The 24,884-nt window shown below is 41.4% G+C and overlaps 1 protein-coding gene across 4 annotated transcripts in view; it reads left to right on the forward strand.

Moving 5' to 3' along the window:
- The window catches only part of RFX4 (regulatory factor X4), a 94,071-nt gene extending 73,856 nt beyond the window's left edge, over window positions 1-20,215 (forward strand). For all 4 annotated transcript variants that reach the window (XM_021294678.2, XM_065039237.1, XM_065039246.1 and 1 more), the window contains 3 exons: window positions 4,099-4,261; window positions 6,849-6,987; window positions 18,639-20,215. In XM_021294678.2, the coding sequence (XP_021150353.1) occupies window positions 4,099-4,261; window positions 6,849-6,987; window positions 18,639-18,911 (575 nt within the window). In that variant the 3' untranslated portion in view covers window positions 18,912-20,215. The remainder of the gene's footprint in view (window positions 1-4,098; window positions 4,262-6,848; window positions 6,988-18,638) is intronic.
- The last annotated feature ends 4,669 nt before the right edge of the window (window positions 20,216-24,884 follow it).

Raw genomic sequence — 24,884 nt, forward strand, 5'->3', positions numbered from 1 at the left:
GGCATCATTAACTCTTTCTTGCTTGTGGCATTAGCAATAAAAGTTAACTATTAAGCTTGCAGTTTCACGTTCTTGCTTTCAGTCAGTGGTCAGTACAAAACCAGCAAATCAAACTGTTGCAATTACATGATACCAAGTAAAGAAAGGTAGATCCTATGTATAGCATTCTGTGGTAGAACATCTGGCATGGCTCAACTGACATTTTATTTAAAACTTTTTGTTAAGTTACTAGACATTTAAGAGGATAATTAGTCTCCATCCTTTCCAAATCACAAAGGCCAGATTAATGATTGTTCAAACTGCAATAATATTGTAATAAAAGTGATAGCTATATGGCTGACTTTGCTATTCTCTCTTAAAGCCCCTCTTAAAGCTGTGATTACTCATTTGCCAGTGCAATGGTTTTTAGACAACCCAAAATGAACTCTGAATTGTAAGTTGCTCCTAATATGTTAGTAAACTGATCTAAGTAATTTAGTTTCAAGAAACGTATGTGTGACAAAAGTCTTCAGACCAGCAATGGTCATTTAAGGTCACTGTTCTTAAAAGTCTAGGTTAGGTATTAAAGTTATGGGAATCTGGCACAGGGGATGCTTGCACAGAGCTACCACCTCTCTTATTTGTGTATGTGAGCAGAAAAAATTTCTGGTTTTCTCCTAAATCTTCAGCTTCTGGACTCATGTGACTATGTGAGAACATCAGCTCTTGTTCAACGATCAGAGTTTAATTATCATAGCTGCAGAGTGTAAAAGTCAAATGTTCCCATTTCAAAAGGCAATTCTCCCCTTCTCAATGGAAGGGTTTGTGTTTTTTCTAAAGCTGATAGTTTAAGGTAATCTCTTTGCTGTGTGTGGCCAGAATGGGTGTCTGACTCCAGATTTCTGATTGTTTGAAGCTGACAGTAATGCTTACTATCAGCAATAAGACACAGTGCTGTATCTTGCTTGTGCCTGGGTGGTCATTTACTCCAGCATAAAGCAAATATAAAATGCAGCATAATGAAGTAACATTTGTTTCTTTCTGCACTGGTGTAGGGGATGGCACCAATAAGAACAGGGCTGTCCATGGACTGATAGAAGTTCCATTTACATTTGACTTTCCTACAGGTCAGATGGCCTCTTGGTCAGTATTGTCAAAATCAATTTTTTCATTAAAAGAGAAAAGAAAAATGAGTGATACTAAATGAACTTCCCTATTTTAATCAAACCCTGCATGTTCAGAACACAAAGCAGACCAGAATGTTGCTCAATCGCTATTGTTTTTGCTTATTTCAGAAAGCAGTTCAGTTGGGTTCAGTCATATCTAAAAGAGACTTCATCTCCTGGAGTTCAGTTCTGCAGCCAGCTGAGGAGATTAATCATATAGGACTGGGAGAGAAGCGGGTACTAAAAAGCTAACTATGAAAAAAATTTCAGACTTATTCATCCTTTTCCACCCACCACAATGTTTGCAGTATCCTGGCTAACCTGATATATACATACACACAATCTGCAAATCTGTTGTTGTCTTCTGTCCTTCCTTGTTGTCTTTGTGACTAGGTCACTGAAAATAATGGCATCCCTTCCACAAAGGCAAGGAGAAGTGAGGCAACTGTAGATTCCCAAGAACATCCTGATAAAAATATTTGAACATCTTTCTGTCACTCTGTAAATCCAGAGCAAGACCCAACATACATTTGTTTCTAAACCATAACCTCCAAAAGAAAGTATTTCTTAGAGCAGCTGTGTGAGGTACTATCCTGTAGTTCCTTGGACAATTCTTGATTAGGAGAATTAAACAAAGATTTTCACAACTCTTCCAGTGCAATACGTATTCTCCGTATTTGTTTCTGTGTAGTCTTGATGGGCACACAGCATGTTACACCCTGAACATTTATTTAAAAATTGAACTATGGTGGCTTCCAGTCAGATTGAATGCAAGGAGTGGCCAAGTCTTCTCATCCAAGGAGTCCAGCTTCCCACAGGGAGCACATGAAACAACTTGCTGTCCTGGACTGACTCATTTTCATCAAACTGAGATAAGACCCTACTGCTTTTCAAAAAAAGAAAAGAAGACTGTCAGAATGGCTGAGGCCAGTCAAATTAATCATATTAGGTAAAATGCAAAGGATCCTTTGGCCCTGTTATTAGCACTTCTTGTTAGGGTGAAGAAGGTGATGAGATTTTTTTGGCTCAATGGCCAAGTTTTTTATTGGAAAAGAAGAAATCAGGTCAAAGAAAAACTTTTGGTTTATGTTGAATTTGAAAAGCGAAAAAAACTCAGGAATGTTAACTAAAAATAAGTATTTGGTTCTTTTCACCGTCTTTATTGTCCTTCTTCACTTTTTTTTCTCTTCGTTTTTGTCTTTTGAATTTAGACCTGTTTTGAAACAAAGTTTCAAAATTTCTTTTGGAAAATAGCGCTAGGAAAATATGTTTGACCTCTTGAAACCGCAACATTTCACCAAAGTATTCCGCAGACAAGCTGTTGATATTTTCAAAACAGTTTTTCTCTTGTTTTCAAATGAAGCTATTTGGTGACTGCATAAGTAGTTTTGGCCCCTTCCACATGAACTGTATTTTCTAGCGAAGATAGGTTTCCTTAATATTTTGCTCAACTGAAGGAACTGTGACCACTTATATCCACAGACAGACTGATGTGCCAGCCTCAATTTGCTCTCAGGGATCTCAATAGTCCTCTGCAATGGGAGGAGATGAAAGACTGGAAATTCAAGTCAGTGACAGAAAATGCAGTCATGTGAAAATAGATGTAACACAAATATCCCTGACCATAACACATCCAAGGATGTTTCGACTATAAGAGTACCAAATCACACCCTGCTGGAGTATTTCAAGCTGGACTTATCTTTTGAAGCTCAGAATGCCTTTGTTCAGTCCCAGAATTGAGCATTTCCTATTTAAAAACATTGTTTATCTGTTTTTGCCAAAGCAAATCACATGCACTGAAGAAAATTATGCACATCTGAGAAAGGCTTTTCATTTCCAAAAGCTAGGGAGTGGACACAGACCTGGTCATACAATCGCTTCCCCCTCTGATTTAGGCCCTTTCATCCTACAGGAAGTCCTAGAATCCACACTGAAAAAAAAAATGAGTCACCTCCTGCAATTCCTTTTAGCTGGTGAAAAAGAGTAAAGAGTGCCCAGAGACCCCCAAACTAGCGTTCGTACTGGGTTAAATTCAGTGTTCTGGTCCTCATTTGCAGGGTAATCTCAGCCAGTATGGTCATGACCTCCAGCAAGAGCTATGTTAAACTGGAACAATGGATCTGTCAGCCTCCTGAGTGAAAGGGGTGTGTGCGAAGGACAAAGGTTTCTCAGCAGCTGGCCAATGAATCTGAAGTTCCTGCCTGGAAGGGATCAGGATGATTAAAAATCTCAGCAACTTCCAAGCAAAATGGAAAACCCACTTCTTTGCTTTACTCTTCCTACAAATATGCTACATGAAAAAATAAATTAAGACCAGTCTTGCAGCATCAAAAGAATAAAGAAATATTATTTGTGGGAAGAAAATGGCTAGGCTATTTCTGTCTATATATTGGTTATAATTTTGAGTTCTAGCACTGTGTTGCCACTACAAAGGCTGGTACCTAGTTGGATGGAACAGATGCAAGCTGCAAAAGGATTCAAGAAATTTATTTGCCTAACACTAATTTTGTTCAAGTCCTTCATTGTTCTGGTCATACTTCCTGCTTCAGTCCAGGCCTGATCACTCTCAGAGATAAACAGGCCAGCAGCTCACTCCATGTGAGAGAGACCTCAGGGCTTGGTGCATCGTGCCTGAGAAATATTAGCACTGGTGGTCTTCCACTTCTACATACCATTCAATTTTTTTCTGAAAAATATTTTCAACACCACACTGAAAGTTCACAGCGTGAGCCATTCCAGATAGGTCTCCTACCTCTGGTCCTTCGCATGTTCCAGCTGATCTATTTGTATTTTTATTTTTGTCTCACATACAACTGCTGTGTTCACGTTGGTTGATGCTGTTCCCATTATTATTGCCTATGAGGTTGCTTTTCTATAATCGTCTTAAAGCATAACACTTCTGTGGATGACGCATGATGTTAGCTGTGTTCCTTTAATGCTTCTTTGTCTGCAGGAGCTATGCAATCCTATACGTGGTCACTTACCTACACTGTGACAACAGCTGCAGGGTCACCTGCTGAAAGTTCCCAACAGCTGCCCTGCATGAGAAGTCCACATGTACCATCATCATCTGTCACACATCGGATACCTGTCTATCCCCACAGAGAAGAACACGGGTAAGTCGTTTCCCAGTTTCTTGGTGGTTTCTTTGTTTTGGGGTTTGTTTGGTTGGTTGGGGTTTTTTATATGGTGTTTGCATTAATTTATGCTTAAGGTTCTGAGGTTTTTTTTGGAAATACAGTGAAATCTGTTTTTTGATGTAGTAAGTCTATATTGCAAAGATGCCAGTACCATTTTTCTTTGGCTGTTGTTACTCTTGTATGATTATAATATATCTCAGCTGTATAATCTCATTTATTTCTATTTAAAAACACCATAGGCTTGGAGAATGTTTTATAAAAGAGAAGGCTTCAGTAGATTTCTTCTCTGATTCATTTTCCTGGGCCATTTTCCATCCCAAAGGTTAGTTGTGCCCAAAGAACAACTCTGCTATAGCATATCTCAGGACAGGTGATCCTTCTCCTCTATTCAGCACTGCTGGCACCACATCTGGATCCAATTCTGTTCTCCCCAGTAGAAGACAGACACAGGCATGCTGGAGTTAGTCCAGAAAATGACCACTGAGATGACTATAGTCTCCTTCTCTGGAGACATTCAAAACCCGCCTGGACACATTCCTGTATAGCCTCATCCAGATGTTCCTGCTCCGGCAGGGGGATTGGACTAGATGATCTTTTGAGGTCCCTTCCAATCCCTAACATTCTGTGATTCTGTGGTTATAGGACTGCAGCATCTGTCATACAAAGAGACTGAGAGATCTGGGATTGTTTAGCAACAGTCAGAGGAGGCTCAGGGAGGGTCTTATCAATGTGTACAGATACCTACTGGGGGATGTAAAGACGACGGAGACAGATTCTTCTCAGTGGTATTTAGTGACAGGACATGATGGCACAAATAGAAATACAAGAAATTCTGTTTAAACATTAACAAACAAAAAACTTGTTTTACTCTAAGTATGATCAAACACTAGAGCAGATTACCCAGAAGGGCTATGGAGTTTCTGTCCTTGCTGATGGACAAAATCCATCTGGACATGATCCTCGACATTGTGCTCTAGTGGACCCTGCTTTGAGCAGGAGGGTTAGACTAGACAATCTCCACAGGTCCCTTCCAGCCTCAGTGATTCAATGGTTCTATGACTACTGTTAAAACTGCAGATAGAAAATGTCCAACATTTGGAGAAATAGCCCCATTTTCACCATAGTATTCTAATCCCATCTTCATTACCAAAATTTCCTCAAGGCTCTCAATGAAAATAATTATGGTATAATTTTATGTAAAATTATTTGATCTTGGAAAACTTTGGTCACTAAGTCTCTCAGTGCTCTTTTCGTCAAGCAACACTTCTTCTGTGCCATGCTGATTTAAGTGAGTGTATACCTCATAGGTATCCACAACTGAAAAGAAACAATCACAAAATAATGGGTGGAGAAGGGCTGGGCACATAGAAAGATTAGCAAATAGCCATGTGCTGACATGGTGCAAGAGGTTCAAAAGAGTTTACCGAGTTCCTCAGTCTCATTGCATACTCATTAACTTTGCAGAAGTGCTTTCCCAGTGTGGAAGACTGAGTACTGTTTGGAAGGGTAATGTTGAATTTTCCAGAAAAAGAATAAGTCTGTACAAATAACTGTCTTCTCTCTCATATAATGAATTGGTTACCTTGCTTGTGTGACTTTTTTTATCATGGTTTGTGTTTCATGGAGCAAGTCCAGAGGAGACCAACCATAATGATGATTAGGGGGCAGGAGCACCTCACCTGTGAGGACAGGCTGAGAGAGCTGGGGTTGTTCAGCCTGGAGAAGACAAGTATCTGGGAAGACCTTATAGGAGTCTTCCAGCACTTAAAGGGGGCCTACAGGAAAGATGGGGAGGGACTCTTTATTAGGGAGTCCAGCAATAGCATGAGGAGAAACAGGCTTAAACCGAAAAGAGATAGATTTAGATTGGATATTGGGAAGAAATTCTTCACCATAAGGGTGGTGAGACAGTAGCCCAGGTTGCCCAGAGAGGTGGTAGATACCCCATCCCTGGAAGAGTTCAAGGCCAGGTTGGACAGGGCTCTGAGCAACCTGATCTAGTTGAAGATGCCCCTGCTCATTGCAGGGGGCTTGGAACCAGATGATCTTTAAGGTCCCTCCCAACTCAAACCACCCTGTAATTTTATTATTTCAGTAGCATTATTTTAACAACCTTTAAACTTTGGTGCTGAATTAGCATGGCTACACAAAGATGGAGAGGTTGCAGAAAGTGTCCGTGCATCTTCTGCTAGCAAAAGGCCCAAATAATGGTGGTCAAGAAACTGTGACCCTGCAGTTTCTTGTAGCTCAGGGAACTGCTCCCTCCTTTACCCCCGGCTGTCCCTAGACAAGGGGTTGGGATAAAAAAAGGAAGTAGACAGGTTCTCCAACCTCAAATCCCACTCTGCTCTTGAGTCAGCTGTGCTAAAGCTGTTGGTTGTGTGCTTCAGATGCAAATTAATACACCTCTCTCCCTTCCAAGGAAAGAACATCTCACCCCAGTGTAAGGACACAGATAACTGAACTCCCCTGTATAGTTCCTTAAGTCTAGTTCAAGTTCTAGAGTTACTAATGGGAATACAATTATTATGCACACTGAATAGTGTTTTTGTATGGATTTTAGATACACAGGAAGTTACAACTACGGTAGCTATAGCAACCAGCATCCCCATCCAATGCAGAGTCAGTATCCTTCCTTACCGCATGATACTGCTATTTCTGGACCACTTCACTACTCAGCTTACCACAGAAGCTCTTCACAGGTAAGTTGGATTTATTACTTGATAATGCTTGCTATAACATTTTAAGTAAAGTTGTGCTTGTAAATTTATCAGCATATTAGGTGTCTGAATCAAAAAGTTCTCATCAGTCTGGTCATTGATGGTCCCTATATTTTTTCTCTTCTAATATTATCTCGATATCTTTTCATTTTGGTGGAGATTATTTTATCAGAATAGTGTTAGATTGTGAATTTTGAGTACTCACTCTAGAATCCAGCAGTCAGGGTGATAGAAAATATTTTTGTGTTAAGGAGAGGCTAAAAAAAAAAAGAATATAACTAGTTGCATGTGTCTCAGGTGTTGGGAACAGGAAGAAATTCCTAACAAGAAATAGAAATGTTTTCATATAGTTGAAAGAAGATGCAGAGGCCATAGTGAATTCTTCTGGGGCCTCTGCTTTTGAGAATATGTATGTTTAGGAATTTGCCAAAACTATGAGTTCTGCATATAGTTTGAATAACTTCAGGATGCCACTTCAAAGAGGTTCTGTTTAATCCCTGTGTCTCCTACCATAATGCTGAGAAATCATGTCAGTAGCTATTTCAGGACTATTTCACTTCATGAAACTGAGCCAGTAGGAACCAGCATAGATTAAGTGTGAAGACGATATTTGGCAACAGTTCAAAAGTAGCGCCACTGCGGGAGGGCTTCAGCACCTCATGCAGTTGGTGCTTCCCCAGTGTAGGAAGCTCCTCTCTGGGTGGTCTGCTGGAAGATTTGCAGTATGCAGGTACAGGCAGGAGGGAGGTGATGGCACTGGGGTATACCACTCATATGACACCTCTTATACTTTATCTGCTGGAAATTTATACAGGCATACTAGGGACCACCTTGCTTAACTATCATCGCTGGACTGGAACAGTTTCATACCAGATGCAAAGATGTGAATTTGATAGTGCTTTGGACTAGAACACATAAATCCTACATTTCATTCTGGTCTTCGGCATCAGTATGCCTAGGGATCTCAGAGTAGTAATTTCTCTTTTTTATGCCTCATTTTCCCTAGCTGTAAGATAAGAATGAGGGTAATAATCTCCTTATAGGTTTTTGAGATGTGCTGGGAATATTGTCCTGTATAAACGCAGTATACTCATTTGGACCAGCTCAACAACAGCTCCCTAGCTTATGGAAAGAACAAGTCTACAACTTCTCACCTATTTGTGTAGCACCTGGTGTCAGGATTTGGTTGAGGGCTGTTACAGCTTCAATAGGAACAGTGAGTGAATGTTTAAGTACAGTGTTCTGTACTCAATACAGGTTTCTATTCATTGGTCTTTCAATACAGGCCTTATCCTGTTATCTCAAGATTTTTGCCAGAATGCATCACTTTTTGACTTAAAATTGGCTTGCCAATTTTCTTCAATCTCTCTTACCCTTCAGTGCAGAAAACTCGTATGAGTTCTGATTCTGACAAGGTCTGTAAGGCCACGAATTTGTGTGTAAAACAGGGAATTAGGCTTTTAATTATTAGAAATATTATCACCCACACAGGAGTTTCTTTCTACCCTTTGACAACTGCCTATCACACTGACATAACACAAGTTAAGCAAGAAATAAATAAAGCAAATCAGGATAAACACATTTTTAGTTTATTCATGTCCTGGTTAACATGTTACATGGAAATAGTAACTTACATTAAAATCATGCAAATATTTTTCATACTGTAGTAGGCTGTCTCTACAAGTGCAGATAGCAGATCATTTCTTGCTAGCCTTTGAATTGTCCTGAGCATACATGAATGACAGCAACAGTTTAATGATCACACTTAAGAGCAAAATTATTTCAACTTGTATTTAGCATGTTCTTTCTCATGGTCTTGTAAACTGAGATGGAATCTCACAGCAGGACACAGCTAACAAAACCCTACCAATGCACCCGTTCAGTTACAAATTGAAACCTTACTTTCAAAAATAAACTAAAAATCTTGTTTAATATCGAAGTCTGGTTTAATATGGAATGTGCTGACATTCTTTTTAAAGCTGAGTTTCTGTAAAATGCCTGCCCTTGTGATAAGTCCTTTCTTAGATACTTTTAACAAAAATTTCTTAAGATGTCCCTAATAAGATGTTAGGGTACTACTCTTTTTCTAAGTGACTTTTTGGGGGGAACTTGGTGCAAGGAGTATCAGTAGGACTCCCAACATTGCAAAATCCAAGTACAGGAAGCCAAATTTGCAACAAATATGTAATCAGCTGACACTATGCTGAAACTGGAGGAGATGCAAAGTGGTAATATAATCAGTTGAGAAGAAGAGGCATTGACCATAACTCTTCAAAAGAACTCTTTGTTATAATCCACACTCAGTCCAAATATAGAACTGTGGCTCAACTTTAGCTAATATTCTATCATGGTCTTTAGCGTAGTGTCGAGGGATTAATGCCTAAGAAAAAGAAATCTGTGTGGCTGGTAAGTTATACTCTACAAACATGAATTCAGAAGGAGACCTTGTCCTGGACAGGGGTCTGAGCCAAAACACGTGATGTGTAATCAAGGTGGGTTTTAGGCAGCAGCTATAAATTGCTATTTTAGTCTTGAAGAATACCATGTCCAACCTCTTTCTGTGGAAGAGAGCAGCATACTCCAGGTTTTATCAGGTCCATTATTTTGAGCCTATTTTCCATCCCAGAGAAATGTCCCTAAAGATAAACAGAGAGTTGAGCTTGATTTTTTGTTGGTTTAGTAGAATTTTAACATGGATCCTTTTACAGATATGATTTACAGACCATCAACAAAAATTGAAACTGGAGCAAAGGGGGTGGAGGGAATAACTTTTATTTGATGGAAGTGGGGAACTGCACAGCTGAGAACGGGGAAGGGAAGGGAAGGGAATGACCCTTCAAGTCAGGGGTGTCAAACTCATTTTCAGCAGGGGCCACATCAGCCTCACAGTTGCCTTCGAAAGGTCGAATGTAATTTTATGACTGCCCTAAATTTGACACCCCTGCTTTAAGTTGTATTTGCCAACATGTAGAATGTTAATCCCAACCCAACAATACACTGACGATTGCATTGCACTAATTTTAGGATGTCTACTGTGGTTTTGTCACTGGAATCCTTACAGTGGGGCTGTGCTGGGGAAGAAGTTACGCAGCTATAGTATTGTACTATGTGCAGCTCTTGAAAACCACAAGTGCAGGTCCAAAGCCAAGCCCATCTCAAGTGGCAAGCTCATGTTAGTGAGAAGTTTCTGGATAATTTGAATCCACTGGTGTCAGAGGAAATGAGACAGTGGCAGTTGCTAAGGCTGATAACACTGAAGGATCATGTGTCACAGCTGCATGCTCATTCACACCCAGTCCTGTACAGACTGGTGAGAGCCCTTTAAGTTTTTTCCCATCTCCGATGCAGTCTTGGAGCTTACCTTGGCTCACAGAGGAATGTGGTAAGTGTCTTGTGACTTCAGGCTAAAAAAAATTTTGATAAGTAGCTCATCATTTCATGAAGATCAGTGGTTCTCAGATGGACAAGAAGCCAAAAAACCAAAAAACGGAGGAGATGGCTTGTAAATCTGCTGAAGTAATATCTGCAGCTACTAAAGCATAAGTCTAAAACTGGTTCCTTCTGGCAATATAGGCTGAGTAACTCCCACTGATGGCTAAGAGCCTTTTTGCTGACAGGGACAGTCTGTTCAAACCTTGGTCTTAATCCGATTCTTTTTTTCTTTCATCAGCATCTGTGAATAGTTCTCAGAACAGTTGCTTCCTTGTAACTCCAGGCCTGACTGCTCATTCCTTGACTTGGCTTCCTGGCCAGGAGCCTGGCACACAAATAAAGAAAAATGATCTGCAGATTGATTTGTTACTACCTAATTCTCTGAGCTATGGTGCAGAAGTGCATACAATCCTATGGTGCTACTCCATCATCATATAGCAAAGGACTCTGTAATGTATGTGCATATATTTATGTGGACACTATGTTTTGTCCATTCTCTGTCTCTGCAGTTTTAGGTACCAGATACCAGGGTAGAAAATAGGCAAAACTCTGTCCAAAAGCTTCTCAGTGTTCTTATCAGCCTACGTTGAGTTTAGCAGAGAGGTACCCCCTTCAAAGGTAACCCCTTCACCATGTCACCACCTAATCCACCTCCACAATGTACACTTGACTGGCTTTTGATCACAGCTAGTTTCACCCTGGTTGGACAGGCCTTGATCCTCTTTTCATCTATCCATAAATATTTCAATTCATATAATTCTACATCTTCCTTAAACACAAAGTAATTCATGCTGCAGTCATTTTAACTTGTAGATCACAAGAATAACAGTTGTAGTAGGAAGACTCATTAGGGAAATGTGCAGCAGTATATATTTTTATATTTTAATGTATCTGATAACACGTGTAAGTACTCTTAATGCATGGCTGTAGTGAATCATCCTGTAAGTCCATTTATCCAGGTTCAGTCTCCAGCAAAGGCCAGAAAGGAATGTGTGGAGGAAATGTCTTAGAAATAGGGCAAGTAGAGAGTGGTCCTTTCACCAGCATAGCCACACTGTCTTTGTCAAGAGCTGACCTAGGGACATCCTGAGTAAGAAGCACCAGCTGGACTGTTGTATTTGGAGCCAACTACTCCCTGTTACTCCATCCTCCAGCTTTTTAGTTCTTTTAGCTTTTTTGTACTTACAGGCTTAGGGATTGATTGCATGAAACATATTCTCATGTTAAGTTTAAGTCTGTTTTAAGTCCCATAATTGCATTGGGTGCCCTATGTTTTTTGGGTGATGAGGAATGGGGAATATTCATTCTCTATTTATCTATTCTCACCAGTCAAGACATTACAGGTCTGCATCATTCCTCTCACCTCCTTCCTGTCACCTCTTCTCCAGACTTAAGAAGTATCATCTGTTTAGTTTCTCTTGCGACAGATGCTCTATACATGGGATTTATCTGAGGACTGTATCTGCTCTGCAGGGCAGGGGTAGTCTCAGGAGTGTGAGAACATCCTGTTCTCTCAGTGTGTGGAGCAGGGAACCTGCTGGAGCCGCAGCTCCCCTCCAGCCTTTCCGTGCAAACCTGATCTCACAGTAGGTAGGAGGGACTCAGCTAAGAATCTGCCGGGTCAGCCACTTAGATCTGGGAAGTCCTCCTAGACCCCACGCTGCACACAGCCTTATGTTACCTTTTCTTCCTTTGCATTTCCAAAATGGAGCAACCACCTGCAAATGGTGCATCTCGGATGGAGGTACTTAACAGAGAGCCACAGAAGTGGCATGGCAGTCTTCACCTTTTTGTTCCTTGAGATGCAGTTCCCACCCTAAAGACAAGCTTTTTTTTTTCTGCTGCTTTTAACCTGTCTCCTGTTGCACTCAGGAGCATCGCCAGGCTCAGCTGCTCCTGAACTGGGGTCCTCTCCTCAAGAGGCACTAATCAACTTCTGGGACTGTGGGGAGCACACTTATATGCGCAGCTGTTTTGTTGTTGGCAGATTGGGTTTATGATGAACAGAGTTTACTTCCATGGTCTGACCAGAAAAAGTCAGTCTGGAAAACGTCATGGTAGTACAACATGCTATTACTCAGTAGGTTGGGTCTGCACGTCTCAGAGACATAGAGCACAGTATTGGGGCCACAGTTAGAGCAGCTTTAAGCAGTGTTTGTACTTTGACTCTCCTAAATTGCTCTGAGGACTGCAGTGGTCTCATGGCTTCCCAGAGTTGCAACACCAGTTGGTTTCTCTGTGCAATGTTGCATGCACAATTCTACCCAACCGTGTCTTCGCTTCCCTTCATGTGCCTCTACAGCAGGGTTTACGCGGAGGCGGTACTGGAAGAAAGCAGTAACTGGTTCTTGTTACAGTGGGAGAGATGAAGAAAACCTTTCCCAGGCACAGCCTATGCTTTAGTGTCCATTCACATTGTTCTGGCCCATCTCCTTCCCAAAGAAAAAATAGGGGAAAAGTTCTTGTCCTCCCAGCACATATACAGTATAAGCTCATAACTATACCAATGCTGTAAAGATAATATACCAATATACCCTCCCTGACAACCACTCTGTCATCAAACACCTAGTAATGGCAGAAATAAAAAAATACTGTCCAAACACCACCCATGCATCAAGAATCATTGCTCCTAACCGTATGGCTTCAGAATGAAATTGAGATTGTTAGAATGTAACTGAAGTAATTATGTATTGAATGCAAAGGGTAACAGATGTCTTGACTTCTTTTTAAATAATTATGAATAGCATTTTCATAAGGCTTCAAATGTTACTCCCAAAAGTACCAACATCACCTAGATTAGCTTGAAAGTTTCATTCAAACCATCTGACAGATTAATATTCAATAAGTTTCAGTTTGTGGAGAAAAGGATCAAATTAAGGGCTGTAAGATGCAATCAACCAATAGTTTTGACTATGTAATTTTTTGAGATTTTTAAGCATATTTTTGTGAAGTTAATTTATAGCCAGTTCTTCACAATTGCTATTATTTCTGGTATGAGTTATTTGCATGTCCTAAAGTAGTGGTTAACGTACAACATTAACTTATACCATTCTGCAAAAGTGTGAGCTATTGCAATGTAAAGTCAGAGCCACATTCATAAGGAAAATATTTTGATGTTTGGACAGAGACACCTTTCGCCTCCATGTATAATCACCCAGTGAGTTGAGGATAAGAAAAAAGAGGTTATTCTCCATCCTCACACTACAGGAACTCAGTCTTCTCTTCATGGAAGGACATATTTAACGTATTTTCTAAAATAATACTAAAAAAAATTGAATTAATTTTACATTTTTGGGCAAGGCCCTAACAATAATCTGCTCAAAGTCTCCCAGCCTTAAAGGGCTTCTTGTCTAGGTCTAATGGCAGCAGTAACAGCAAGTGTGAGTTAACCCAGAAAATGGTAATTTCCTGTCAAGAGCCCTCCAACAAATGTCACTTTTATATCTGGCAAAGATCACTAGGCCCCAGTGTTTTGAGTCCAGCGTGCTTAAGCACTCTTCATTAAACCGGATGTAGAGTGTGAAAGGTGATTCAGGCAGCATGGGCAGGCATCCGCCCAGATGGCTTCGCTTCGGACACTCCAACAAGGCTGAATAGATGCTTCATCGGGTGAGTTAATAGTCAGGCAGGGGCCAATGAGTACTTTAAAAATATTGTCTTTCAATAGTCTCTTCACTCTAGGGAAAAAGAAGTCACTGACTCATTTGCGATTAGCTGACCTACCATTACAAAACTTTCCGTCTTGCATTCAGTCATAACAGAATTTATTGTAAAATAGTGGATATTTAGAGTCCATGTTATTTTCAAGCAATTATTCTTTTTACATTCATGACACATTCATAAACGCAGCTGCATCGGGTGCGCTTGATGAAAAGGAAAAGCAGCACACTGTACCCTCTCCCCTCATGCGCAGCCATTAGCTCTGCCTTCTTAGCAAGCCTAGCATGGCCTCTTGACAGCAGATAGGAGGAGGATTATCTCTCTTTTTCAGTGCATCTTGAAGTTCATTCTGGGAGCCAAGGTTTCATTCCCGTAACAGCACAGCTTTTGTGGTTCTAAACTACCTAAACAATATTATGTGCCTTCCCCACCTAATGCCATGCACAACCAGGAGACCCACCACAATATTCTTAGAGTTCATTTTGTTCCTCTTGCTCGTGGGTGACAGTTTTGCAGCCTGCAAATTATCAAGTAGCAAATAATCCCAGACTTATGAGGAGCAGCTGAGGGAACTGGGGCTGTTTAGCCTGGGGAAAAGGAGGCTGAGGGGAGACCTTATCGCTGTCTACAACTGCCTGAAAGGAGGTTGTAGCATTGAGGGTGTTGGTCTCTTCTCTCAAGTAGCAAGTGATAGGACAAGGGGAAATGGCCTCAAGTTGCGCCAGGGGAGGTTCAGGTTGGATATTAGGAAAAAATTCTTCACGGAGAGGGTTGAGAAGCAGTGGAATGGGCTGCCCAGGGAAGCGGCAGAGTCACTGTTCCTGGGGGTGTTTAAAAGGCGCATAGATGAGGTTCTTAGGAACATGGTTTAGTGCTAGACCTAGGTTATCGTTGGACTTCATCATCTTGAGTGTCTTTTCCAACCGAAATGATTCTATGATTCTAAGCTGGGGTTTTCTCTTGGCGTTCGTAAGGGATGTGAAAGCAAGTCATTCCCGTGCTATAATTCACAACCTCATTTTCCAAGCCTCAAAGGAAAACTGCACTGAGTCAGAGTGGCAAGGGATTGTGTTGCAGCTAACAACAAAGTAGATCAGATATCACATTGGGAAGAAGACAAGAGATAATCATTGGTGTATTATGGCAAGAGTCTAGACTAACCTTGTTGTAAGTATATTCTTTAATACAGGAATCTAGAGTGGCTTTAGGTATAGATCAATAATTGATAAAGGCAAATATCATGACAATTGGTATCAAGTAAAACACTACTGAAGATGAAGAAGAATGTTTCTATCTTAGCCCACATCTTCCAGGTGCACAGGTGACGTATAGAAAACATAAACTTAAAAATGTATTAGTTTTGTGATGTGGTTTTTTTTGGATGATCCAGCCTGGTCCTGACTCTGACCATTTCAAAGCATTTTGTATGCAGTCATTAGTGGGGCATTTGGGATCAGCCAGGAAAAACAACTTATGGATTTGACAGCTTGGAAAAGGGATTTTTATTTAACTCAGGCCAACCTCACTAATGGATTATATCACGTAGCAAGAGGAAGAAAAGAGACATCTTCTGAGGACTGCTCATCTTCTGTCTTAAATATTTATCTTGAGGCTTGATAAATTCTTCTGGTGGCTGTAGACAGAGCAGAGATGACGCACTTTTATTAGATGCCTGGCTTTTTGATAACTGAAGTTAAGCGAAATTAATTCAACACTGAATCTATAGCAAATCACAAGACAACTTGTTTCCTCTGTATTCATTATGGCAAGAGCTTTGTTCATGAAGATGCTCAGGCAAAGGCAGTCAGCAGGCACCCCCACGAAAATTACTTTTGTGTATTGCCAGTGCAGACCAGGAAAGCAGCATCTTAAATTTATTAACTAGTCTCTCAAACATTAAAAATATGAAAATCGTTCAACCTTTTCTGGAACCTCTTATATTTACTTAGAATACTCAGGTTGGATGTCTTTTGACACAGTGCTGTGTCCTTAACTGAGTTAAAGAAGAGCACCATGATCCTAAATTCAGATAACCTCGTTTAAAACTTCAAAGCTTGATTTTAATTTCTGTTGGGCACTGGCAACTCTTATCTTCAGCAAAAGCCTCTGGAAAGTCAACAAGTCTGAAAACTTGATTCTTCTGCAAAGGAATATAAGGCTTTCTCTGGTCAGTGCCTAAAGGCCTTTCCCTGGCTTGGAAGTAAAGTTGGAAATTTAGTTGGTATTATATGGACTTGTTGCCACTGTCACCAATACAGCTTATTCTGATAGTCGTATTAGCAATACCAGTTGAAGTGTCGATGTTCCAGTGTGGTGCTGCCATTTACCAGCCTGTTTCAGCAGCTGATTGCACATGTAAATCCAGTCTCTGTGGTAGATGAGAAGTATATGCTAAATAATGCATCGTACAGCAATGATGTCTTCCCTCTCATTTACTAACTGTCCTGTCTCCCCAGGACAAGGTGGAATATACTATATCAACAAGTACATTATTGTCATGGTTTAACCCCAGCTGGCAACTAAACACCACACAGCTGCTCGCTCACTCCTCCTGTGGTGGGACGGAGGAGAGAATCAGAAGAGTGAAAGTGAAAAAACTCACAGGTTGAGATAAACACAGTTTAATAGGTAAAGCAAAAGCAGTGCGCATCAGCAAATCAAAAGAAGGAATTCATTCACTGCTTCCCGTGGGCAGGCAGGTGTTCAGCCATACCCAGGAAAGCCGAGCTCCATCACATGTAATTATTACTTCGGGGACACAAACTCCATCACTCCAAATGTACTCCCCATTCCTTCTTCTTTAAATGCTTCATTCCTTCAGCTTTAAATGCTGAGCATGATGTCATATGGTATGGAATACCCTTGTGGATAGTTGGGGTCAGCTGTCTCAGCTGTCCCCCTTCCCAGCTTTCTGTGCACCCCCAGCCCACTCGCTGGCAGGGCAGGGTGAGAAGCAGAAAAGGCTTTGACTCTGTGTGAGCACTGCTCGCAGTAACTGAAACATCCCTGTGTTATCAACACTGATTTCAGCACAAATCCAAAACATAGCCCGGTACTGGCTACCATGGAGAGCATTAACTCTACCCCAGCCAAAACCAGCACAATATGTTGGTCAAAAATAGTCTTCTCTTTCCCGTCTTCAATCAGGAGTGGCCAGTGTGTGGCTTTTGAGCTGCCTGAGGTTTGTGAACTGTTCAAATACATTTGCCAAGGCAACACTGCCCTCCTCGCTCTGGTCTAAAGGGACTGAGCAGAAACTCCTCATGGGGACATCTCTGTAATTGCTTTGGGGACCTGTTTACACAGCTGAATAACCCCAGCCCCATCCAGCATTGGAGTAATGTAATGAGACCCTTTGGGAGTCAGATCCCAAAGCCAGCTGACAGCTCCCTCCTGCAAAAACCTACACCAGTTCTTCTCTCCATGACCCTCCAAAATATGGAGAAGAAGTTTTACAGTCCTCAGCCATATGAAGTTTTGCCATGCAGCTTTCAAAGTTTGTGAGCATCAGAAGAGGTGACAGTCCTACTTTGGTGACAGCTTTCTAGTTAAGGAAATACCACAGTGTCAAACAACCCAAGATCATAATATTTTAAATTATGACAATTCTTGTAGAAAAGGTGTGAAGGTGTAAAATGTGGAAGCTCTGAAGATACATGGCTGGTCAAGGGGAACAGGCATCTTAACCATCTCTGCTATGCAGATGGATAACAGGATGGCAAAACAAGAAGAAGCATTTCTTAGGCACAGCACACAGTTGATCTGCTCCTATAAGACAGGCAATAAGATTAACACGTTCTGAGCAAACACTCATGAGCACAGTTCACTTTCTGTTGCCGGGCAGCCTGTGGCTATAGAGAGCAAAAGATGTTCTCTATTTTCCTGCCTGTCTTGTCCTCAGCACATCTTCTCCTTAGTGGGAGGCGTTTGTCAAACTACTTTAATTTCTAGTTTCCAACTGTCACTGCGAACAGCTGGGGAATAGAGAGATTCTTCTGCCTGCCTCTTTTCATAAGTTCTCCAATTAGCTGCTTGTTCTGAGGCCAGACCATACTATTTTTCTGCTGAAACTGGCAGGATGGCTTGTGAACACTTAAAAGGGAAAGCACCTTTCTGGTAATAAAGATAATTTCGCTTTTCTCCCTCAAAACTCAGTTGAGTAAAGCAGGAGTCAGGACATTTTAGACTATTTTTTACTGAATAGCAAATTTCCAGGTAAAAACAGTGAGAAAAAGATTAGATGAATTCAATTTATTTTTCTGCTCCCAAAGATACCTGCCAGTATCTAGCTCTTTGATAAATTAATTAAATATTTAAATGCACTGACTACTTTGCAAGACTTTTCCTGACACTTTAGTTTGAATGCAGGCACTAGTCATCTGGTTTTCCAGTTTCAATATGTTACCTAGTTGTTGGAGTGCTGCTAATTCACATGGCTTTGGTTTTGTTAAATAGGGAACAGTGATACCACCAGCCCATATTTTAAATGTAAGTATGTGGTAAATAATGCTTTAATTTGTTTTTCTTTGTTTTTATTGCAGTACCCTTTCAACAGCCCAACGTCAAGAATGGAGCCCTGTTTGATGAGCAACACCCCGAGGCTGCACCCCACACCAGTGACTCCTCGCTGGCCGGAGGTCCCGGCCGCAAACTCCTGCTACACGAGCCCACCCATGCACTCCACACGATACGGGAATTCTGGTGACATATACACCCCCTTGACTACACGCAGAAATTCTGAATATGAGCACATGCAACACTTTCCCGGCTTTGCCTACATCAATGGGGAAGCCACTACAGGTTGGGCTAAATGAAAATGACTGGTATCAGCTAAGCCCATATACTTAAAAGACTGATAAAATCTTCATGTTATGTGGGACTTTTCATGGACATTCTTCAAGGGAGGTGAAGATGGAAAAAGATTCTGGGCAGATAAATATAGTTCATAATATGGGCAGATTGCAGACCAGTATGACTAAATGTTCCTGTAGCTGAAAAATATTTTTGTGCCATTCTAGACCACTTTTGAGGCCAATCTGTGCCTTTTTTAAATCTGGCATGTGGGCCAACCCTGAGTGACATCAGTTTGAGCCGGTTTTGCGCCCTCTCCCCCCACCCCGATCTTATTGACAAATATTGATGAGTCTTACAAAAGAAAGTACTGGAATGGGACTTATTTATCATTTGAATTAAAGACAAGAAATTCACTCTCAGCAGAACTCTGTCATCTGTTCTTCTTTTAAGCAATTAATGCATTCCTTAAAAAACATTCTGCCAAGTCATCACTATTTCATGTCAATTCCTCTATCTGGCTCCTTAAAAGAGTGTTGCAGTAGGTTTCAGTTTACACCGAACTTTGTATATTGATGCACCTTTCTGTTGATCCAGTAAGTTTGATCTTTACAAAAGAGAAGAAAAGACGTGTAGCATTGAATTATACACTGCCTTAAGTTGACTATTGTTCTTATTATATATGTATTTGTGTTAAGTTTGCACAATCTGGAAAAATCTAACTTCTCTGGTCAGTAATGACAAGGTTAAGAAGGGACTTGAGGACTGGGAAGATTTTGGATTCAGAGCCACATATGTTAAATATGATGATATGAAGCAATTATGTAAAGAAAATTACAATGCAAACATGATTATTCATTTAATTACCTATTGACAGGTATGAAACTGTTTTCTCAATTCCTTCATGTGGTGATAATGCTATATACTTCTACAAAAGCAAAATTCAAAGCTGTGCCTTTGAACTTACTCCGTACTGTGTGTGTGTGGAAAAATGTATTGTATTTTGGGGAGAATTTTTCTTAGACATTTTCTGTCAGATTTGTAGCTATTTGTGAGTTTTTGTTAGATTTTATTAACATAGCTTTTTTTGTCTGTATTATAAAATGCACCAAGCAATTATGGTGGACCTATTACCCTATGGGTAAGAAATAAATAAATGGAAATATGACATCAGGCATTTTAGTAACTGTTTTGTAAATAAAATCTTTGATAGCACCCAGTGTGATGATAACCATGTTTATGCCTAAAATGGACATAAGTGTTATTTGTACAGTTGTGCAAGATATATGAGGGATTTTCACACTCAAATAAAGCTCTTGAAATTAAACAGATGCCATTTAAATTTACTTAAATACAGAAACTTATACAAGCTGCAAACCTTCAAAAAATCCCCAATGTGACCATGTATGTTTTTATCCAATGAAGGCCTTGAGAACGTATATAACTCACAGCAAAGGAGTAGCTCTGTACCTGTGCTTGAAGCTACAAACTGCACGAGGCTCAAGGCTACGACTGGACAGATGACTCCCTATCGCTTGGTTTAAGCCCTGCCACTGCTGTTGCTCACCCAAGCCTGTGTACTCGCTGGGGCAGGTAAGATGTGCCATCTTCTTTACAGCACCTTGTTACGAAAGTGTTGCCACTAGAATACTGGAAATGGAAAAGTCATTTTTCCTTAGGTAAGTAAATTAAGTGGTAAAATTCTCAGACTTTGTATATTTAACTACTGGGTAAACTGGTGAGAATCTGGGGTCTAAAGTAACCAGGAATGTGCTGGAAACCTGCAAGGATTGAGGGAGGAAGGATGTTCCAGGTCAGGTTTGGCAAGAGTTGGGGTTCGTAAATATTCTCTTTAAATATTCATGGGGTTTTCAGAAGCACATCAGGAGCCTATCTCCACCTTCAGGTACCTGATGAAAATCTTGTTTCCTGGATTAGTGCCACAGACCTTTTGAAATTTTACCCTTGTCAGATGGTGTTATTACCCAATATACTTTAACTCTTCACTTTTATTAAGGACAGGGGAGATAAGGCTTAGGTTAACACACCTATTTTGTTCTTATTAAAGTTACCTTCAGGCAAAATTGTCTACACATGAAGAAAGTAAGTCATGTGAGGAAATTTTTTTAAGTTGGCAGTCTTTAGCAACTGGAGTTTTGATGAGTTTGAGACCAAAGTCCTGCTTGGCAGTTTGTTATTGAAGATATTTAAATCAAAGCATTGATTCTGGCTTATTTAATATCAACAAGCGCAGAAATATCTGCCTCATCAAGACTGTGAGAAATTTGTATGGGAAAGGTAGTGTCAGCAGAATAGGAAAGTCCACTTTCTCTTGCCCAGTGAATTTCAAATCTCTGCATTGCATCACATTGGCCTAGAGTCCACTGTGACCCTGTTCACTCACAAGAACATTGATTAATCTCCAGTTACCTGATGGGAGACTGTTCCAAGAAGAGGAAGGATATTGGACACAGTGTCAGCACCAGAAATATTAAGAATAAAGAACTTCTGAGTGTAGAACAGCAAAACTGTGCATGGGGTGCTGGGAGAGGGAATTTTAACCAACAGCAGCACCACAAAGCTGCTCATAACAAAGTGCCACAGAACATCTTCAGTCAGATGGGGCTCTGAAAGCCTTTTACAAAAGAACCTCCACAGTTGTTTGCGGGTTTTTTTAATTGATTTAGACACTTGAGTTGATGCCACAGGAGTCTGAACATGCACTTCCAACTACCTTTGAACTGTTTCCTGATGAGGGCTTTGAAATTTAAACTGGACATACATGGGGAGCAATACATAGATTACCGAACACAGCTCTACAGAGGCCACCACCACCATCTGCATCAGAAGCGCTGCAAGAGAAAGCAGGTTCCTTCCTTGACCACTACAGGTCAGAATCGGCCAAATTAATATAAACCACCCCAGATTTCAGGTGGCAGGGGTATATACCAGGCTGTGAAGTGCAGTGGCTCATTAGAAGATGAAAATCTCTGGGTAGAACGGCTGGTTAGAGGCAGGAATCTCCTAAATCATCCTAGTACAAATTGCCAAAGCTCCTGAGTCAGAGCCTGCAGCCTGTTCATTACGCTTTTCCCTTGACCACAGCAACTGAAACTGCTGTTTCTTGCCTAGCCACATATTTATGTGCATGTAAAGTAAATATGTGACTACATAAATCATTCTGGAGAGGCTTTTATACCACATGCCAAACAATTCAATCATCTCATTTTCACTTACTCTTGCTTTTTCTTTTTAGTTTTCTTTTTCCCTTTCTGTCTTTCTACCTTCTTCTCACAACAAATAAGCATTTTATTTAAAGTGTGGTCTTTCTCATGGGCTAAAACATATAACAAAAGATAAATAGACGTAATTTATACAATATATTTTATTATTGTATATTATAGCCTAACTAACACCACATATATAATACTTTTAAACAGATATCTACATGCATCCAAATAAAAATCCATTACAATTCTCAAGATTTTTCATTACCAGGTAGAAAAAAGACTCAGCGGGGGAAGAACAGTGAGAACTCCATTCACTAGCATGAATCCTGTTTTTGTCAGGCTACCTCTTGCTGCTAAGGTCACTACCCTTTGACAAAAATGGCCTCTGACCTCCCCAGCCCCACAATTCTGTTGTGACTGACCCTGAAACCCATGAAATTCAGGGGCAGACATTGCTTTGGAAGGTTTAGATAAAGCTGACTAACATGGGAAGGGCTCATGGTATGCACCCATCTGAAAAGGTCTGGCAGTTCTTTGGTAGAGGATGCAATTTATTCTGTCCCTCTCTTTCACTGAAATCCTAATCCTTCATATGCTACCTAAAGTGGAAACTAAAATGCACTGATGATGAATAACAATGTGCCTTTAAAGGGCAGTAACAGTTTTATAGTCTTTATTTTTTTAGGCTTTTTAATTAAAATAGAAAAGTAATTGTCAATGTAAAAGAAAAATTAGTGTTATGCTGTGCTGTGAAGTAAAACTAAGCAGGCTTATGGTTTATGATAGAATTGTAAAACAAACAAACAAAGGATTACTTTTACTGGGTTTCTCTCAAAAGCTGCAGTAGTATAGACATGGACCTGACTGAGAAGAAATGGTTACGCACTTTGGGCTGGATTTTGTTACTCCTTGCCATTCAATGACTATGTTGTTCTGGTTTTGTAACTCTGTTCAACCCACTGTGGCAAGAAACCCCCTAACCAGAAAATTCAGAGCCTAGTTTGGGTCTTAAACACACACGAGCACACACCGACACGTTTGAGCACCTTCAGAGCTCTTTGGGGCCACCATCCATCTGCAGATGGAACCTCCCTGTCCCTGTGGTATTTTCCACCATGGTGCCAGTCATTCCTGAGATGAAAGGTTTATTTTCGTGACCACCGAGGACCTCTTAAATTGCTGCTGAAGGAATAAAAACTTCAAGGAGAGACCAACTGCAACTCCTTCTGAAGTTTTATTACTGTGGGGGTTTTTTTGTTAATTTTGATATATCATTTTCTGTTACCTGGACAGTGAATTTTGATTATAGGGCACCCTCAGTGTGAAAATACCATATATTTTCTCAGTGTAGTTCAAGCCTATGGTCTTGCAGAGCACTTTGGATACGTGGCTCACCTTTGCTCTGTGGCCGCAGGCTCCACCAGTGCAGCCCACCCTCCCCTCCTGCTACCTCCCCCACAAAACGTGGCATCTCTAGTCCACACTGCCCTGGTTGCTCACACGCACATCAACACCCTCCAAACTGACCCCTCTGTGAAAGGGTATACGGGCAGTTTTGGGAGTGCAGCCATGATGCACCCCACAGAGTGAGGTTTTGCCTCCAAACGGAAACGGGGAATTTTCATGTACCCACATGACTCTGATGGATTAGACTTGAGAAAAGGGGGTTTCTTTTGCTGTCACATATTACAGCAACACCTAAAGAGAAGGGCATGTGCCAGGGTGTGCTTTGTGCTGCTGAGCACACACAGAATCACAGAATCACAGAATGCTAGGGATTGGAAGGGGACTAGAAGGATCATCTAGTCAATTCCCCCCATCAAAGCAAGAACACTTAGAGGATGTTACACAGGAACATGTCCAGGCGGGTTTTGAATGTCTCCAGAGCAGGAGACTCCACAACCCCCCTGGGCAGCCTGTTCCAGGGCTCTGTCACCCTCACTGAGAAGTTTTTTCTCATATTTAAGCGGAACCTCCTGTGTTCCAGCTTGTACCCTTTGCTCCTTGTCCTGTTATTGGTTGTCACCGAGAAGAGCCTGGCTCCATCCTTGTGACACTCACCCTTTACATATTTATAAACATTAATAAGGTCACCCCTTAGTCTCCTCCAAGCTAAAGAGCCCCAGCTCCCTCAGCCTTTCCTCATAAGGGAGATGCTCCACTCCCTTGATCATCTTTGTTGCCCTACGCTGGACTCTCTCCAGCAGTTCCCTGTCCTTCTTGAACTGAGGGGCCCAGAACTGGACACAATATTCCACATGCGGTCTCACCAGGGCAGAGTAGAGGGGAAGGAGAACCTCTCTCGACCTACTAACCACCCCCCTTCTAATACACCCCAGGATGCCATTGGCCTTCTTGGCCACGAGGTCACAGTGCTGGCTCACGGTCGTCTTGCTGTCCACCAGGACCCCCAACCCTAGGGTACTCGGGACTCGAACCGTTTTCCTCATCCCGCTCGCCGCCCTTCTCGCCCGCCGCGGATCTTGGCCGCCCCAAAGGGACTACAGCACCCATCGTGCCCCGCGGCACTTAAAACTCCGCAGATCCCGGCGCCCGCCCCGGCGCTTGGCATGCCGGGAGATGTAGTCCTCTCGCCGCATTCTCGTTGCCAGGCGGGAGTGGGCCGGGAGGGCGGCCAATAGGAGAGCTGAAGGGTCTATGCGACCGCTCCCTCCAACCAATAGCGCGCAAGCGCTGCCTGCCAGTCCGGGCGGTTTCCAAGGGGAGCGTCGCGTCACGTCTCGTCTCGTCACGGCACGTCAGGGG

This window comes from Columba livia, chromosome 1 (genome assembly GCF_036013475.1).
Source record: "Columba livia isolate bColLiv1 breed racing homer chromosome 1, bColLiv1.pat.W.v2, whole genome shotgun sequence".
Classification (NCBI taxonomy): Eukaryota; Metazoa; Chordata; class Aves; order Columbiformes; family Columbidae; genus Columba; species Columba livia.